The sequence below is a fragment of the Phodopus roborovskii genome, unplaced genomic scaffold (genome assembly GCF_943737965.1).
Source record: "Phodopus roborovskii unplaced genomic scaffold, PHOROB, whole genome shotgun sequence".
NCBI lineage: Eukaryota > Metazoa > Chordata > Mammalia > Rodentia > Cricetidae > Phodopus > Phodopus roborovskii.
In genome coordinates, this window is record NW_026126434.1 from 30,588,713 (window position 1) to 30,607,224 (window position 18,512).

General features: G+C 45.5%; 2 protein-coding genes and 1 pseudogene across 2 annotated transcripts in view; all 3 read right to left on the reverse strand.

Annotated features, from left to right (window-relative positions):
- LOC127224385 (H-2 class I histocompatibility antigen, Q10 alpha chain) overlaps positions 1 to 10,776 on the reverse strand; it is a 44,156-nt gene extending 33,380 nt beyond the window's left edge. Inside the window, exons 1-4 of the mRNA XM_051187424.1 lie at positions 10,681 to 10,776; positions 10,209 to 10,478; positions 9,694 to 9,969; positions 6,421 to 6,696 (exon numbers count right to left, since the gene is read on the reverse strand). Of these exons, the coding sequence (XP_051043381.1) occupies positions 6,421 to 6,696; positions 9,694 to 9,969; positions 10,209 to 10,478; positions 10,681 to 10,753 (895 nt within the window). The 5' untranslated portion in view covers positions 10,754 to 10,776. The remainder of the gene's footprint in view (positions 1 to 6,420; positions 6,697 to 9,693; positions 9,970 to 10,208; positions 10,479 to 10,680) is intronic.
- Trim39 (tripartite motif containing 39) overlaps positions 1 to 18,512 on the reverse strand; it is a 99,809-nt gene that overhangs the window by 39,809 nt on the left and 41,488 nt on the right. The gene's annotated exons all lie outside the window — the stretch shown is intronic.
- Positions 10,755 to 17,480, reverse strand: LOC127224410 (prostaglandin E synthase 3-like; annotated as a pseudogene).

Consider the following 18,512-nt stretch of genomic DNA (forward strand, 5'->3'; position numbering starts at 1 on the left):
GTGTGATGGAGACTCCAGTAAGTCTGTGTCTCATTTTCAGCTCAGGGTTCAGCCCACAGGGAACTTATGACAAGGTTCCATTTCTCAGTTCCAGGGTGAGGTCCCTGTCTTTTCTGGGAGTCATGAGGGAGCAGAGGGGGTCTGCTGGTAACTCTCCATGGACCCAGAGCTCTTTGCCATGGTCAGTGAAGAAAATCTCCCACATAGAATTATTACACGTGGGTTTGGGCCCAGGAGGACCTGGTTCTTTTAAGATTTGTCCTGATTAAGACAGGCTCTCAGATTAAAGGTAGCTGATAGGGAGCCCTAGTAACTTCAGCAGAGTCCCATCACCATCACTGACCTTAGCATTTGATGGACTGACCAGAGGAAGGTAAATAGCCAGGCTGTGTTTTTGGGGAGGGCCATGGAGAAGGAGCCGAGCACTGCTTCCTTGTGTGGGAAATTGGTCACAGTAGGCTGTGAAAGTCTAATAGCTAAATGGTTGAGGATGGTAGTGAATAGAAATGAGAACATGGCCACTCCTGGGTGGTAGGTATAAGGGAGAACAGCCAGAAGCATCTGGAAGAGTCCAGACTGAGCATGGCCATCAGGATGCACTAGCCTGCTGGGCGGTGGTGATGCATGAATGCCTTTAATCCCCAGCACTTGGGAGGAAGAGGCAGGTGGATTTCTGTGAGTTTGAGGCCAATCTTGTCTACACAGTGAGTTCCAAGACAGCTAGGGCTGTTACACAGAGAAACTCTGTCTTGAAAAAACAACCAACCAACCCCCCCAAAAAAAGAAAAAAATCAGCTGACCCATGAATGGGGTGGGGAAATCGAGAGGTACAAGAGAGGGAACCAGGAGAGTGAGAAGAACCACAGGTGTCAAGAGCACTGGGAGTGTAGCCAAAATGGAAAGCACTTGGCCAAATGTCTGCATTTATATAAGAAAGAGAAGCTGGGGAGGGAAGCAATGCTCAGGGGTGGAGAGGTTTAGGGGAGGGATGGAGGTGAGAAGTGCTGAGAGGAGCCAGACTCTGTAACCCAGGGGTTCTCAATCTCCATGGTGTTGCAACCCCTTAATACAGTTCCTCATTTGTGGTGACCCCCAATCATAAAATTATTTTTGTTGCTACTTCATATCTGTAACTTTACTAGTTATGAATCATAATGCAAATATCTATCTTTTCCAATTGTCTTAAGTGGCCCCTGTGGAAGGGTTGTTCCACCTCCAAAAGGATAGTGACCCACAGGTTGAGAACCACTGCAGTAATAGGTACTTAGACTCTGGGAGAGAATGGTGGCTAGAGTCCACTTTAATTTGTTTCTAGGCACCTCAGTTACCTATTTGTCCTGAGATTTCCTCAGGACCTAACAGGTAGCATGCCTTATTTGGCTGTGAGAATTTTAATTCTTCAAACTGGAATAAAATGATAAGAATGCAGCCTTACAATAGCTTGGGGTAGGATAATTCCTCCTTGTTGAAAGCTAGGGCCTCAGCCCAGAGTTCTAGAAACTCCACAGGAGGTCTGTGGGAAAATTCAACTTTTCAATGACCTGGTACCTTGTAGCAAACCAGCCAAGCTCAGCATCTGGAAACATCAAGTGTTCATTACTATCCACAGTGTGTGACCCCAAGAGTCCCTGAGTGATCCTGGCTCAGGACCTCTCCCAGGTCACAGTTCAGTTTTCATCTTGCTGGGTTTTCTCAAAACTTCAGGAGAGCTGGGATCACATGACTTTCTCATAGGCCAGCTGGAAAGGGCTCAGCTTCCTGTTGACAGTCCCCAGGATTCCTCTGTCCCTACTTACCTAGGTCTCTCTTGAGACTGCTTTTGACACAACAGCAGGCTTCCCTAGAACCAGCCAACAAAGAGGAGGGCAGGGCATGCAACAAGCTCAAGATCCAATCCCAGATCACAGCCCATCCCCAAACCTCCCTCTTTCAGGAGACAAGAGTGAGTGCTGAACTCCCCAGAAGAGGAATTAATTTCAACCCTTTAAGAGCAGAGTTCAAGGACAAGTTACTGGGGAAAAGGATTTCTATTTTTTGTTTCCACAGAAAATGAAAAGCTGTGGATTCCTTCCAGACTAAATGTGGTTTGATCAAGCCAGACTGCCTGAAACAGAGTACCAGGTGTTCCTACATTCAAAACAGCTGGACAAAGCAGCCTTACAGACTACAGCCAGGATTTCTGCATCTTCTTAGAATTCCCCATGACAGCGCCCCTTACCAGCAGGAAGTAAGTAGTTTGGAAAGAACGAGGCCCAAATTCCCAAATATTGTCTATAAATGTTTGTTTTCATTTAAATGGACTTGGTTATATATAACAGAATAAAAGCAATAAACTTGGTAGACTAGGAAAAAAAAAAAAAAAAAAAAAAAAAGAGCAGAGCTGAAGCCTGGCTTTAGTGGTGCCCGCCTTTAATCCCAGCACTCAGGAGGTAGAGGCAGGAGGATCTGTATGAGCTATACAGAGAAACCCTGTCTGGAAAGACAAACAAAAAACCAAAACAAACAAACAAAAAGAGCAGAGCTGAACCTGTGAAAACCCACCCACACTAAAATCTAGTGTTACTGCAGCATCCTATGAATCAGGAGGTTTTGTTTTGTGTGTGTGTGTATGTGTGTGTGTGTGTGTGTGTGTGTGTGTGTGGTTTTTTTTTTTTTTTTTTTTTTTGAGACAGGGCTTCTCTGTGGCTTTGGAGGCTGTCCTGGAACTAGCTCTTGTAGACCAGGCTGGTCCCGAACTCACAGAGATCCGTTAAAGGCTTTAATTAAAAAAAAAAAAAACTTAAAAGTTGGAACAACACAGAAAATTTTTTTTAGATTTATTTATTATTCATGCAAGCATGCCAGAAGAGGTACCAGAGCTCATTATGGATGGTTGTGAGCCACCATGTGGTTGCTGGGAATTGAACTCAGGACCTCTGGAAGAGCAGCCAGTGCTTTTAACCTCTGAGCCATCTCTCCCACAGAAAGACTTGCAAGAGTATTTCTTGACAATATCTTTATAATAAAGATCTTTTTTATTTAACCTATTTATCATTTATTCTTTTGGCAACCATCAGGTAAAATGAGCAAAACAACCTTGCTCAGGGTACTTATACATTCTTGTTTTACTTTATACAAGCAGTAAACATGTATGAGTTAGCAAAATTCTTGGCTGAAGACACATTACAGAAATTTGGCATCATGTTTCCAAGCCAGGACTACAGAAGCTAGAGAATTCCCAGTAAACCAACAGTACATTTTTTTGTTTATTTTTTATTCATCTATTTATTTTACATACCAACCACAGCCTTCCTCATTCTCCCATTCCAGTCCCTCCCCTCATCTCACTCAGGTCCCCCTCCCCCGCCCCCCATCCCCTCCTCTTCTCTCTCCATCCAGGAAAGGGCAGGTCTTCCATGAGAATCAGTAAAACATAGCATATCAAGTTGCAGTAAGACTAAGCACATCCCCATATATTAAGGCTGGCAAGGAGACCTAGTATGAGGAGTAGGGTCCCAAAAGCCAGTAAGAGTTGGAATAACTCCTCCAGCAGCACATTTAATTCCTATATGTTATGTTGATTTTTAATTGTCTGCCATTAAAAGTCTTCCTTTTTTTCCTTTATACAAATAAATTTTTGTTTACAAAATACAATATATAACTAAAAGCAATTTAATTTTGAAATAAAAGTTCACTTAATGACAATGTACATTTATAGTAAAACATTGATGTTTAAACACAGTATTAGTTGTGTAAAAATCATGTTATAGCATGTAAAGTTTGTTTAGAAATTCATGGTTCCCAACATCACAGTATCTTGTGACAGCTTGAGAGCGTGACTGCAGGTTTCCTGAGGACAGAGAAGAATTCACAGAGAGACTGAGGATGCTCTTGTCATTAAGTGACTTAAGAACTGATGCTGAGAATCAACTGCTTGAGACTCCTCACAACCAAGAGTCTTTGGTTTCACCGAATGTCTACTGATCACTTACTTCACCAATAACTTAATTGGCAGAGAGACCTCACTGCAAACACTAGTGTCCCTACAGGTCAATAAAAATGAGAGGGGCCAGAAGGTTTCATCTCCATTTTCAGAGGCAAAAGATAAAGCTGCATTTTACAGTTAAAATCAGTGCAAAGTCAAGCCTTGAGAAACTTTTCTCCCCAAGAGCAAAGTTCTAATGTTACACATACAGAGGCGGGGGCAGGGGGGGATGGGGGGGACGGGATGGGACATGATGCTAGCAAGATGTCCCAGTTGTTAAAAGCACTGGCTCCTCTTTCAGAGGTCCTGATTTCAATTGCCAGCAACCAAGGGTGACTCACAATCATCTATAATGAGATCTATAATGAGAAGAGGGCACCAGCCCTCTTCTGACCTGGAAGCATACATGCAGGCAGGACATGCAGGCAGGGTTAGTGTGTATAAGTATTTTTACTTACAGAATTTAAAACCCTCTACCACTCAGGTCATGACTGCATCAGAGCCTTCCACATTTAACATGATTTCCACTGCAGAGCCCCACTGTGGAGATGGTATCAAAGCTGAAATGCCTTTAGCAAGTGTTGGTGTGAGAGGAAGAATCCAACACAAAACCTCCATGTAGCTGTTTTCCCACAGGACCGGAAACTTGAGATATGACTTTGGTGAGCCTGCCATGTGTGTTTTCTGAGTGAGGGTGTGTGGCATGTTGTGAAGTGGAGCAGAACAGGACACAGTCCCCATGGGACCTGATCCAAACTGAGACCCTGAGGACCAATCCCCTCTGCTGATCCTACAGACAGGAGTTAGAGTCTGAAAGATGGTGAGTGGGGGAAACTCCAGGCTACAGCTCTGGAAGGAGGTAGGAGCTCAGGGGATTGAAGCTTATCTCAGCCCTCAGTCTCCTGAGTGCAGGGGCCTAGTCTGTCCTGGAAGGGACAAGAATAGAAAATACCTCCTACTGTCATCACTCAGGGACTCCATAGGATAAAGAGAAAGGTACCACCCTCAGGAACAAAAATGGGTCTAACCCTCCACACAAGCTAAAGGGACAAGAATTCAACACCGAAGACCATTTGAACAGCCACAGTCATGACTGACCAGGCTGACCAGTCACAGCAGCCCTGGCTGCACATAATCCCAGGGACAGGACAAGGCTCTGATTATCCCTATGTCCCTGTGATCACAGTCTGCCAGCATGTGGTACTACTAAGTGACAAGGACAAAAGAGCCAAGGAGGGCAGAGTGGAGGAGGGACCACACCAAGCCCACATGGACTGAGCTCCTCCTGGCACAGCCCCATCCTCACTCAGCTCCCACACACTCCTCCTGTCCCTGCTGACACTCAGCATAGCAGAAACAGATTCTGGAAGGTTCTCCAGGCTACCACTTATTTTTTCCATCACACTATCAGAATTCTCTCCTTTAATTTGAACTGTCAGTCTCTCAGGTCAAGGACATGAACTATCAAGTTTACATTCAGCATGGAGGTGACAGGATGGAGTTGTCCTCCCCTGCCTGTGCTGGGCCAGGAAGGTTGGCCGCTGAAGGGGGCAGGGGCGGTGCAAGGCAGTGTCCTGGTGTGCTAGGGTGGACTGGGCTCCTAGCTCTTCACACAAGAAAGCAGACAGCTCCAGACATTTGTTGCTTCTTGAGACAGAACTTGTAATGCAGTCCCAGGAGGCAGTTGTCTCAAACTATGTGACAGGAGTTGTGAATAGTCAGTATAAAGACAAATCAGAGGCCCACCTTGACTCATTGAATGTCTAAATCTGAGAGGCCCTGGGAACCAGTCTTCTCCTCTTTGTCTCAGCCCCAATCCCAGGCCCCCAAGGTGTCCCCTTTTCAAGCCTCCAGAGACAAGTCAGGGCTCTGCCCTGCCTGCAGAAGAAATGACAAGGCACATTTAGGAAACTGAGAGGATGTGGCTGGAGGAGGTACTATTATGAAGCTCCCCACCAACTTCACCCCACAGATTTCAGGGACAGTCCTGCTCCCCACACTTACCTGGAGCTGGAGCATAGTTCCCTCCTTTTCCACCTGTGAGAAGAAAAGCTGTGAGAGACCAGGGAGGAGCCTGACCCTAGGAATTTTCCAGAATCAACAGCAGACCCAGTTCAGAGACAGGAGCAGTGGGGGTGTGGATGTGTTTCTATGAGACAGAGCACAATTCTAAAAGGGGCTGAGAGAGAACTCAGACCCTGCCCCTTCCTACCTGCATTTCTCCTCCTCTTCCTCACCACAGCCACCACAGCTCCAATGATGGTCAGAGCTCCAAGGAGAACCAGGACAGCAATGACTGCCATGATGGGGACAGTGGACTGAGGAGGCTCTGGGAAGGGAAGGACAGGAAGGGGAGGTGAGGGTCATGACCACAGCTCTCAGCCCTGACCCTGCTCAGGCTCTGCAGAAGTTTCCATCTGTTCCTGACCCCAGCTCTGTACCCCCTCCCTCCTTACCCCATCTCAGGGTGAGGGGCTCAGGCAGCCCCTCATGTTGCACATGGCATGTGTACTTCTGTTCCTCCCCAGAAGGCACCACCACAGCTGCCCACTTCTGGAAGGTTCCATCCCCAGAAGGTCTGGTCTCCACCAGCTCCATGTCCTGAGTCTGTTCTTCCTCCTCCCTCAGCCAGGTCAGGGTGATGTCAGCAGGGTAGAAGCCCAGGGCCCAGCACCTCAGGGTAACATCACCTTGAGATGTGGGGTGATGGGTCACATATGTCTTTGGAGGGTCTGAGGAGAAGAGTTGGAAACTTCAGGAGTTTTTCATTCTTCCTGTAAACTCCAGTTACTTATGTGATTATCCTAGGAAAGCCAGGTGCAAGTAGAGAAATCCCCCAGCAGTCCTCGAGACAATCTTTCCTTTGGGACTATCCAGAATTTGGGCGAAAGAGCCAGATATCTCACCACCTGTTGGGAAAGGAACTTCTGCTCCTGAGCGGGTGGGCTGTGACACTCAGCACCACAGGAGTGAGTGGGCCTCCAATGACAGCGTGAGCATCCTACCAGGCCTGAGAGCAGCCATGGCTCACAGGTGCTGCTGTTGGTCCTTCCAGGCACTGGGCCATAGACCCTGAACTGTCCTGAAAGGTAGGTGAGCCCTGGTAGAGCCAGTCCTTGATAAAGGAGACCCTATAGAACTTTCCACCTTCCATACTTGAGAAATAAGGAGATAGGGGACAATATGTCAAAAGGAGAGATACCCAGAGTTTTCCCCAATTCCAGGAAGGAGACAAGGGTGTACACTCTCTACCATTGTACTTGACACAGTGATGATTTTATACAAGCTATCAGAAGTAGACAGAGGATTGGCATACTAATACCAATACTCATGGTTCCCAGATACAAAATCAATATAAAAAAGTAGCCTTCATTTATCCCAGTAGTATACATTCAGAAAAATAAATTAGGAAATGTACAACATTCAAAGCAACTCCACCAAATGAAAAGAAATGAAAGAATTCTACAATTGAAACTTTAAGATCTATCACAGAAAATCATAGAAGACAATGTAAGATGATGGAAAGACAATCCATGCTCCTAGACTGACAGAGTTAATATTGGGAAAATGGCCATACTACCAAAATTAATCTACAGATATAATCTGCAATATTTACAAAACTCTGAATTATTCTATAGCTTTAGAGAAAAAAAAAGAAGATAATTTGTATGGAATGAGAAAAGGCCATTAACTGCCAACAATCCTAAGGATTAAGATTACTTCTGGAGGACTTGGCAGTGCTGGAGCATTCCTTCAATCCCAGGATCTGTGTGGCAGAGGCAAGTGGATCTCTGTGAGTTCTATGCTAGTTTTGCCTACAGAGCTAGTAGGACTGTAACACAGAGAAACCCTGTCTTAGAAAACATAAGAAAACAAAACAACAGTGCTGGAGAGTTATCCTCAAACCTCAACTTATCCTGCAGAGCTACAGTGATAAAGACAGCCTGGAAATGGCATAAAGTAGACAGGAATATCAAAGGCATAGACTAGAAATCCTGGAAATAAAATGACAAAGCTATGCATATTTACTTTTCAACAACAAAAAAAATGCAAAATACATACTGGAAATAGAGCTCATGCTACACATGATGCTGCAACACTGTTTGTTTTTTAACCTGAGAATATAAATTTAAATTCTCACCTCTCAAGTGCAGAGCTTCAAATACACAGAGTTCAGGAAGACAACCTAGGGGAAACCCTTCCAGATACTGGGGTGGACAAGAGCTCAGAATAGGACAATACCACAGGAGCTAATTAGGCTGTGCATCAGCATGAAGCTAAAGTCTCTTCACAGCACAGGACACAATCAGCAGAGGGAACAGAGGACACAGTGGGAGAAACCTGTACCAGCTGGATGCAGACAAGGGACTAGAGCCCTTGATTTACTGAGAACTGTAGAAACTAAACACCAAGGAACTAATATTGCCAATCATTCAGTGGTTGAAAGAACTGAATAGACAGTTATTTTAATAAGAGAAAAGGGCACTAATATGTTTAGTGCTTCAGTATCTCTGGCCTTCATGAAAGTCCAGATTAAACTATTTTAAAAGGCTGGAGAATTGGCTCAAATGTGAGTATCACTTGATGCTCTTACAGAGGACCTGGGTTAGATGCACTGTCTATGACTCCAGTCCCAGGAATCTGACACCCTCCTCTGACCCCAGACACCAGGAACTCACGTGGTGCACATGCACACATGCAGGCAAAACACTCATCCCCCAAAAAGAATGAAATAAAAATGAAAGTTAAAACTGCTTTGAGAGAACACCTCACCCCAGTGAGAACGGCTGACACCAAGAAATCTGACAGCAAATGCTGAAGAGGACATGGAGAGAGAGTTTTGCTCACTCCTGTCTCTCTCTCTCTCTCTCTCTCTCTCTCTCTCTCTCTCTCTCTCTGTCTCTGTGTCAATTAACACAGTTATTGTGGAATCATTTTCTATATTTCCTAAAAAAATTAATCATAGAACTACCATGTGACCCAGCTATTTTATACCTGGCCAGAATATACCCTACTGGTGAGATATTTACACCCCATCATTATTGTTCATTTATTCACTAAAAAAAGTAATTTAATCCATCAACAGATGAGTATATAATGGAAATTTGGCACACATGTAAAATGGAATACTATTTGGCTCTAAACAGTGCAACACAAAATACACAGGAAAATGGATGAACTTAGCATGTACCATATTAAATGAGGTCATACAATCTGAAAAAGAAAAACTACATTGTCTTTCATATGTGGTACATAGCCAACAATATATGTACATATGTAAGTAAGTGTACATATATGTACAGTATACCATGACCACAAGACAACAAGAAAGACTTAAATATTGGGAATGAGGAAGGACTGAACACAGATACCGAGTTTTGAAACAGGTTATAAAGCTAATTGTGTTCTCAATATATATCTGTCAAGCATTTTCTGTTTCCTCATTTTTTTTTTTTTTGCATGTTGGTATTGGATAGGTGCATGAATTATATTTGATAAGGAATGTGTAAAATCCAACGTGAATCTCTACAACTTCATAATGGGTACACTATATATATTCAGTGAAGTGTATAGCCTCTGTTCTGGTTAATTTTAGAGTGTGACCTTTTCTGTAATAAAGTTTAAAGAATTAAAAATAAGTAGAAAAAGGGGCATTACCCCCAGATGAGGGGTCTCTTCTTCCTCAGGGCTGAGCTTAGCCCGAGGGCAGAGTTGCTCACAGCCTGTACCTGTGCGCAGCAGCTGGTCCTTCCCGTTCTCCAGGTGTCTGTGGAGCTCTGGCACGCACTCATCCTGCAGGTAAACTCTCCATCTGTCTGCAATACCAAGCTGCTCCCACTTGTGCCAGATGATCTGCACACTCATGTCCACAGCTGTCCATGTCCTCAGGTCCTCGTTCAGGAAGATGTAATCCTGGCCATCATAGGCGTACTGACAGTACCGGTGGAGGAGGCGCCCGTCCGGCCCCACGTGACAGCCGAACATCACCTGGAAGGTGTGAGAGCCTGCGGGGACCTCGCGGTCAGCTTGGTTCCCCGTCCATCCGTCGTGGGGGTCATCCACGTCCCGCGGCCCTGCCCACCCTGGGACTCCTCTAAACTGAAAGAAAATGGGGTTTCAGTCCGTGTCTCTCTGGTCCAGAGTCTCTGCAGGTTCCACATTTCGGGGAAAACCTCGGACTTGAGACCACGGTTGATCTGGCAGGGACCAGGGAGGTGGTGACTTCCGACCCGGGGTCACTCACCGCCCGCGCTCTGGTTGTAGTAGCGGAGCAGGGTCTTCAGGTTCACTCGGAAAGTCTGCTCGTTGTTCTTGGCGTTCCGCGTCTCCCTCTCCCAATACTCCGGCCCCTCCTGCTTCACCCACGCAGCCCGCGGCTCCATCCTCGGATTCTCCGCGTCGCTGTCGAAGCGCACGAACTGCGTGTCGTCCACGTAGCCGACAGAGATGTAACGGGGCTCCCCGAGACCCGGCCCGGACACGATGGTGTGGAAATACCGCAGCGAGTGCGAGCCTGGGGGCGGCGCGCGGTGAGACCCCGACCTCCTCCCGGGACCGGGCAGGTGCGCGGGCCAGGAGGGGAGCGGGGCGCGGGGCTCGGGACGCGGGTGGGGAAGGGGCGGGAGGGTCTGGCCGGGCGATGCGGGGACGAGGCTTCCCCGAGGCCGCCCCCGCCCTCCCCGCAGAGGCCGTTTCCCTCCCGGCCCCGCACTCACCCGCGCGGGTCTGGGTCGGGGCCAGGGCGGCCGCCAGCAGCAGGAGCAGCGTGCGCGGTGCCATCGCCCGCATCTCAGATCTGGGCGTCCGGGGTCTGCGTGATTTTATAACCCGTGTCCGCGGCGACGCTGGTTGGTTCCCCGCGATCTCCACATCCAATGGGAGTGAGGATCGCGGAGTCGTCCGGACAGAAGGGCCTGACAAAAGAGAAGTGAAATTTGGGATAGGGGATCCCTAGCTCTGGGCTTCCCTATCCCGGACCTCACTGGGACTAAGACTGCAGAAAACACTTAAAATTGGAATAAAATGATAAGAATGCAGCCTCACAATAGCTTAGAGCAGATGGAGAGGCCGGGTAATTCCTTTTTGAAAGCTGGGGCTGCAGCTCAGAGTTCTCAGAACTCCACAGGAGGACTGTGGGAGAATTCAGCTTCTGTTACCTGCTACCATGTAGCAAACCACCCAAGCTCAGCGTCTGGAGATCAACCATTCATTACTCCCCACAGTGTGTGACCCCGAGAGTTTCTGAGTGATCCTCGCTCAGGATCTCTCCCAAGTCACAGTTCAGTTTTCATCTTGCTGTTTTTTCTTAACGCTTCAGGAGAGCTGAGGTCACTTTGAGATGTGGCTACCTCACAGGCCAGCTGGAAAGGGCTCAGCTTCCTGCTGACTAATCCCAGGATTCCTCTTCTACTAGTCTGTGTCTTTGTTGAATCAGCAGCTGACTTCCCAGAGCCAGACTTCAGAGAAAGGTTAAAGGAAGGGGGAGGGAAAGGGAGACGGAAAGAATGTGAAATGTGCTCTCTATCCAATCCTAGATCACAGCCCATTCTTTCTGCTTCTTTCATGGGTGGTAGTGAGCAGGTCCTGAACACCCCAGAGTGCCCACGTCCTGCTCCAACCAGTGTTCCGGTCGAGCGTGTGTGTGTGTGTGTGTGTGTGTGTGTGTGTGTGTGTGTGTGTGTGTGGTGTGTAGTATGTGTGTGTGTAGTATTGTAAGACCCTCAGAATGAGGAGTCTTCCAGGTTCTGTTGATACCCCAAGAACTCAATGTCCAGTCCAGTTGCTGCAAAATGCAAGAGGCTTTAATGAACAGGAAATGTTTGTGCAAACGGGCTCCTCCAGCATGCAGGCTAGGGAGAAGCCCCCTCCCCTGGGCCCAGGTGGTTTTAAAGGCAAACCCACTAGCTTAGAGAGGGGGTGGGACCCTCTGTCCATTGAGTACGTGACCCTTGGAGGCCGGATGGTCTGCTATTAGGGTCTACTATTAGACCTTAGGGCCTCAGGGTGTGCTAATTAATCTTGTCTGGGCAAACCAGAGTTACAGCTATCTCTTGACCTTATTTACCACCTGTTGACTCACAGGAAAGGAGGGGCAGTGTGAATTCTTCTTATCTCAGGGCCTTGTGAGAGGAAGCTAGCAAATTCCAAGGAACAGATATTGGTTTCCAGGTTAGTCCATCATTAACATTACTTTTTAGGTCTTTCAGTATGTGTGTGTGTGGTATGTGTGTGTATGTGTAGTGTGTGTGTGTGGTGTGTAGTATGTGTAGTGTGTGTGTGTGTGGTGTGTGGTATGTGTGTGTATGTGTAGTGTGTGTGTGTGGTGTGTGGTATGTGTGTGTATGTGTAGTGTGTGTGTGTGGTGTGTAGTGTGTGTATGTGTAGTATGTGTAGTGTGTGTGTGGTGTGTGGTATGTGTGTATGTGTAGTGTGTGTGTGGTGTATGTGTGTATGTGTAGTGTGTGTGTGTGGTGTGTAGTGTGTATGTGTAGTATGTGTAGTGTGTGTGTGGTGTGTGGTATGTGTGTGTATGTGTGTGTATGTGTAGTGTGTGTGTGTGGTGTGTAGTGTGTGTGTAGTATGTGTGTGTGTGGTGTGTGGTATGTGTGTATGTGTAGTGTGTGTGTGTGTGTGGTGTGTGGTATGTGTGTATGTGTAGTATGTGTGTGTGTGTGGTGTGTGGTATGTGTGTATGTGTAGTATGTGTAGTGTGTGTGGTGTGTGGTATGTGTAGTATGTGTAGTATGTGTGTGTGTGTGGTGTGTGTGTATGTGTAGTATGTGTAGTGTGTGTGTGTGTGTGTGGTGTGTGGTATGTGTGTATGTGTAGTATGTGTGTGTGTGTGTGGTGTGTGGTATGTGTGTATGTGTAGTATGTGTAGTGTGTGTGGTGTGTGGTATGTGTAGTATGTGTAGTATGTGTGTGTGTGTGTGGTGTGTGTGTATGTGTAGTATGTGTAGTGTGTGTGTGTGTGGTGTGTGGTATGTGTGTATGTGTAGTATGTGTAGTGTGTGTGTGGTGTGTGTGTATGTGTAGTGTGTGTGTGTGGTGTATAGTATGTGTGTGTGGTGTGTGTGTGTGTGTTCTTTTCACTATGCACCCTTCTACCTCAGCTTCAACCTCTTTCATACCTGTGTTCATTCTCACCCACATCACACCTCCAGTGGCAAAACCTAAGAGCACAGGGGCTGGAGAGATGGCTCAGTTTTTCACCCACACTCTCATTACCCCAACTTAGGGTGAGGGACTCAGGCAGCCCCTCATGCTGCATGTGACATTCATGTATCTGCTCCTTCCCAGAAGAAACACTACAGCTGCTCACTTCTGGAAGCTTCCGTCCCCTGCAGGTCTTGTCTCCACCAGCTCCATGTCCTGGATCAGTTCCTCTTCATCCTTCCTCCAGGTCAGGGTGATGTCAGCAGGGTAGAAGCCCAGGGCCCAGCACCTCAGGGTGACTTTACCTTCAGGTCTGGGTGATGGGTCACATGTGTCTTTGGAGGGTCTGAGGGGAAGAGTTGGGAAGTTCATGTGTTTTGCAGGAACTTCAACAGGGTCCCTGTGACTATCCTGGGATGGGGCAGGAATGGGGTGAGGGAGGGGTGAAAATCCCCTCTAGCTTAGACACAGGGTTCTGGATAATCTTATCTTTGAGTAATTTTAGATATGGGTGAAAGAGCCCAGGATCACAGAACTCTAGGTGTCACATCAGCAAGAAGGGACTTCTGCTCCTGACTGGGTGAGAGGGGTTGATGGATTCAGCATCACTGAATTCATACTGTAGAGACCTTGGGTGTGGGCAGAGAACTGGGTCTGAGCAAGGCTATGGCCCACACAGGACTGCAGACTGAAGGTCATACAGGGACCTTTTCTTTTTCCCTCCTGAAACACACTCAGAACTGTCCAAAAGAAGGGTGAACCCTGGGAGAGTCAGGATAAAGGGTCAGGAGACCAAATAGAAGATTCTACCTCCCATATTTGAGAGATAAGGAGACAGGTAGATATCATGTCAAAAGGAGAGACACCCAGAGTTTCCCCCTAAGGAGACAAGGGTGTACATTCTCCACCATAATATTTAATACAGTGATGAGTGTATATAAGCTACCAGAAATAGACAGAAGATTGGCATAAAAGGGATCCTGACAACAGATTCTTTACTTAAAAGACCTTGGTGAGTCTACAGGAAATCTTGATGGGGGATGTCCTTCTGTTATTGTTTCTTTTATTGCTTGATGAATAAAACACTAATTGACCAGTAGCCAGGCTGAAAGTATAGGCGGGGCTACGAGAGGAGGAGAATTCTGGGAGAGGATGCAGAGAGAGGTCTCAAAGGGAGACACCATGTAGCCACTGAAGGAGCAACATGCTGGAGCCTTACTGTAAGATAAGGTCTGGTAGAGATACATAGATCAATAGTTATGGGTTAATAATCAAGAGAGAGGTAGCCTGTAAGAAGCCTAAGCCATCAGCCAAACAGTTTATTTGGGGCAAAGTGACTGTGCGACAAGGCAGGACAGAAACTTCATCTACAAAAACTTTTTGTATCTTGCCAGATACAAAAATCAATATAAAAAGTACCTTTCATTTATCCCAGCAGTGTATTTTTCAGAAAAATAATTTAGGAAATGTGAAACATTCAAAGCGACTCCACCAGAATTAAGTGTTTAGAGATATATCTAACCAAAGAAATGAAAGACTCTTACAATGAAAACTTTAAGATCTGACACAGGAAACCACAGAAGACAATGTTAAAAGATGGAAAGGCAACCCATGCTCTTGGACTGACAGAGTTAATACTTGGACTGACAATGGCCATACTACCAAAATAATCTATTGATTTAATGCAATACTTTTACAATGCTGATACATCTCACAGCTTTAGAATAAATGAATTTGTGTTGAATGATAAAAGACCATGAACAGCCAAACCTTCTTAAGGCGCTACACTCCCGACCTCAGTGCAGGGCGACAATGACAAAGACGGCCCAAGACTGCAATAAAATGGACAGAAAAATCAAAGACATTGAATAGAGTTCCTGGAAGTAAAATGACAAAACAATGCATATTCTTCCCATAAAGAATGCAAACACACATTGGAAAAGTGCCCATTCTACACATTATGCTGCAATACTGTTTTTTTTTTTTTTTAACCTGTGAAGATGAATTTAGATTCTCACCTCCTACCTTGTACAAAAGTCAACTTGAAATAGAGCAGAAACTTTATTAAGTTAAGACTTGAAACACCTAGAGTTCAAGAATACAACCTAGGGGAAACCCTTCCAGATACTGGGGTGGACAAGAGCTCAGAATAGGACAATACCACAGGAGCTAATTAGGCCGTGCATCAGCATGAAGGTAAAGCCTCTTCACAGCACAGGACACAATCAGCAGAGGGAACAGAGGACACAGTAGGAGAAACCTGTACCAGCTGGATGTAGACAAGGGACTTGAGTCCTCAGTTTACAAAGAACTGCAGAAACTAAACACCAAGGAACTAACATTGCCAATCAATAAATGGGTGAGGGAACTGATTAGACAGTTTTTTTTTAAAAAAAAATCTTCTAACAGGTTATTAGAAAGAATGTAGAACTTTTTAAAAATCCCCACTGTAGCTGGGCATTGGTGGCACATACCTTTAGTCCCAGCACTTGGGAGGCAAAGGCAGGTGGATATCTGTGAGTCTGAGGCCAACCTGGTCTATTGAGCAAGTTCCAGGACAGGCTTCAAAGCTACAGAGAAACCCTGTCTCGAAAAAAAACCAAAAAAAAAAAAAAAAAAAAAAAAAATCCCCACTGTCATGAACACAAAAAATAGCCAGGGCATAAACTGAAAGCAAACAGGAAACAAAAACAAAAAACAAAACAAAATCAAACAAACAACAACAACAACAAAACCCAACCCAAAAGTGTATTAACATTTCCCATCCATCTGCCATACTGACAGTGCAAATACAAATCTGGTCTAAAATGTACAGACTCTCAAGCAACAATGTACAGCTTTCTTTGTCCTCCATGCTAAGAGATGTAAGAGCTTGAGTGCCAAACAATACCAAATGTATAGACTTCAAAAACCACCTAAGGGCATTCACTAGTTTCAGCTAAAGTATGCCCGAACACTGACAACTGAACACATACAATAATGTAAAGTACATTTTTTTTTTTGAAAAATAAAACTTAGTAGAATAATTCTGAAAGGTACACTGGAAGAATGGCAGGGTATCATCAGTTTAGGATATCAACCAATTTGTTCCAGCTCCCTTCAAGTCCATGGTCTAGGATCTAAAACTAGTTCTCTTTCCCTAAGCTGAGAGCTTCTTAACATGTAAGTAACTGTTATGAAGAAAGAAGACTTAGATGAAATGTGTTTACTCATCAGAGCTGCTGCATCAGTTGCCTAGGATCCCAGGTGCTTCATGGAATCCTGGGAAATGTTCATACATAAGGATAGTGCCTCAGATGACTTAAATTGCCCCACACAATGGTACATTATCAACAGAAAAAAAGTTGAAAAAAAATGGGTTAAAGGAGGCAAACACAGCATCTGCCTGTACAGCTATCAACTCAGGAATTTTCACAATTATCAGATCTGGCAGAAGGTATTTCCCTTTCTCAAAATCCAGGTGATGACAGAATTCCCAACTCCAGATCTGACATTTTTTCAATCATCACTGTCTTGTGAATCATCCTCTGCTCCATCTACTTCTGGTAAACCTACATCTTTCTCACCACCCATGTATCCATCCTCTCAGAGAAGCATTCAAAACTGGACATGTCTCCATCTGAATCATCCTCCCAGTCTTTCCAATTGTTGAAGTCCACACTCAGCCAATTAAACTTTGCCCTCTCCTTTGTTAACTTAGGCCACTACTGGACAGATTCTCTTTCCGAAAACAACATAAAATTGGTCCGTTCTCACCCTCATTCCCATAGACAGGGTTTCTCTGTAGCTTTGGAGTCTGTCCTGGGACTCACTCTGTGTAGAGAGCCATGGTGCCGGTTTCCTGTCTATAAGCCAGCAAGGCGCAGATGCGCGATCCACGATCTACGTCATGGGGTGACCGTTACGAGCGTTGCGGGCTGCACCTGTCAGTAACGGACATGACTCCTCTGAGCATATATAAGCAGCGCCTTTTTCCTCCTTCGGGGTCTTCCCTCAACTTGCTGTAAGAAGCTGCGCAATAAACATAGTTGCAGAAGAATCCTGTTGTTGAGCGTCGTTCTTGCAGGCAAGGTGATAGTGCTCGACAACTCTGTACACCAGGCTGGCTTTGAACTCCCAGAGATCCGCTTGCCTCTGCCTCCCAAGTGCTAAGATTGATGGTGGGCACCACCACCACCTTTATGCTTGGAATCATTTGGATCAATACAGTGGAAAAGATCAATTTCCTTTCTCCTTTCTCCAAGACAACTGCAAGTTTGGATTTTTCAAAATTCAAACTAACATCTTTACTGTCTTCAACATAGAATTCAATGAATCCATAGTTCCTTAGATCCTACCACTTTGCATAGTAAGGCTTCATTGTGAACCTGGCAGGGGGCCAGGTAAGAATGGGTTGTGGGCTTCACTGGAGGCAGCTGCAGCTCCCATGTTTTCTGCCCAGTGGCAGCAGCCTCTTCTTGCTCTTCAGCTACAGCAGCAGTTAGCTCGACCTCCCAGAATACACCCTGCTGAGAGCTGCTCCTTCAGCCTGGGAAAAGAGGAAAGTGTAGGACAAGGGGTTGCAGGATGGAGAATGAGCGTGCATGTGTGCGAAGGATAGTGAGCAACAGTTATCTTAATATGAGAAAAAGCACAAATGGCCACTAATATTTTTAGTGTGTTCAGTATCTCTGGCCTTCATGAAAATGCAGATTAAACTACTTAGAAGTGCTGGAGATTGGCTCAGAGGCAAGGAGCACTTGATGCTCTTGCAGAGGACCTGGGTTAGATGCACTGTCTGTGACTCCAGTCCCAGGAATTGCACCCCCTCCTCTGACCCCAGACACCAGGTACTCACATGGTGCACATGCACACAGGCAGGCAAGACACTCATCCTCATAAAAGAATGAAAAAAAAAGTGAAAACTATTTTGTGATAGCACCTCACCCCATCAGAATGGCTGTCACCAAGAAATCTGACAGCAAATGGAGAGGAGATGGAGAAGAGCCTCACTGTGTGTGTGTAAATCATTTTGGAAATTTCTAAAAAAAAATTAAAATTAGAACCACTGACTGTCACACAGAAAAACCCGTTTCAAAAACCAAAAATGAAAGCAAACAACAACTAAGAATGTAGGACTAGCATATGACGCTGGTACTTTACTTCTGGGCAGAAGTCTGCACCCTACTGGTGAGTTATTTGCACCCAGTGCTTATTGCTGCTTTATTCACTAGAGCCAAGAATTGGATTTAACCCAGTTGTCTATCAACAGATAAATAGATAATGAAAATCTGGTATACACATGAAATGGGATACCATTTGAAGCTCTAAACAATGTAATCACAAAATATTCAGGAAAACAGATAGATTTAGAATGTATACTATTAACCGAGCTCACAATCTCAAAAAAACA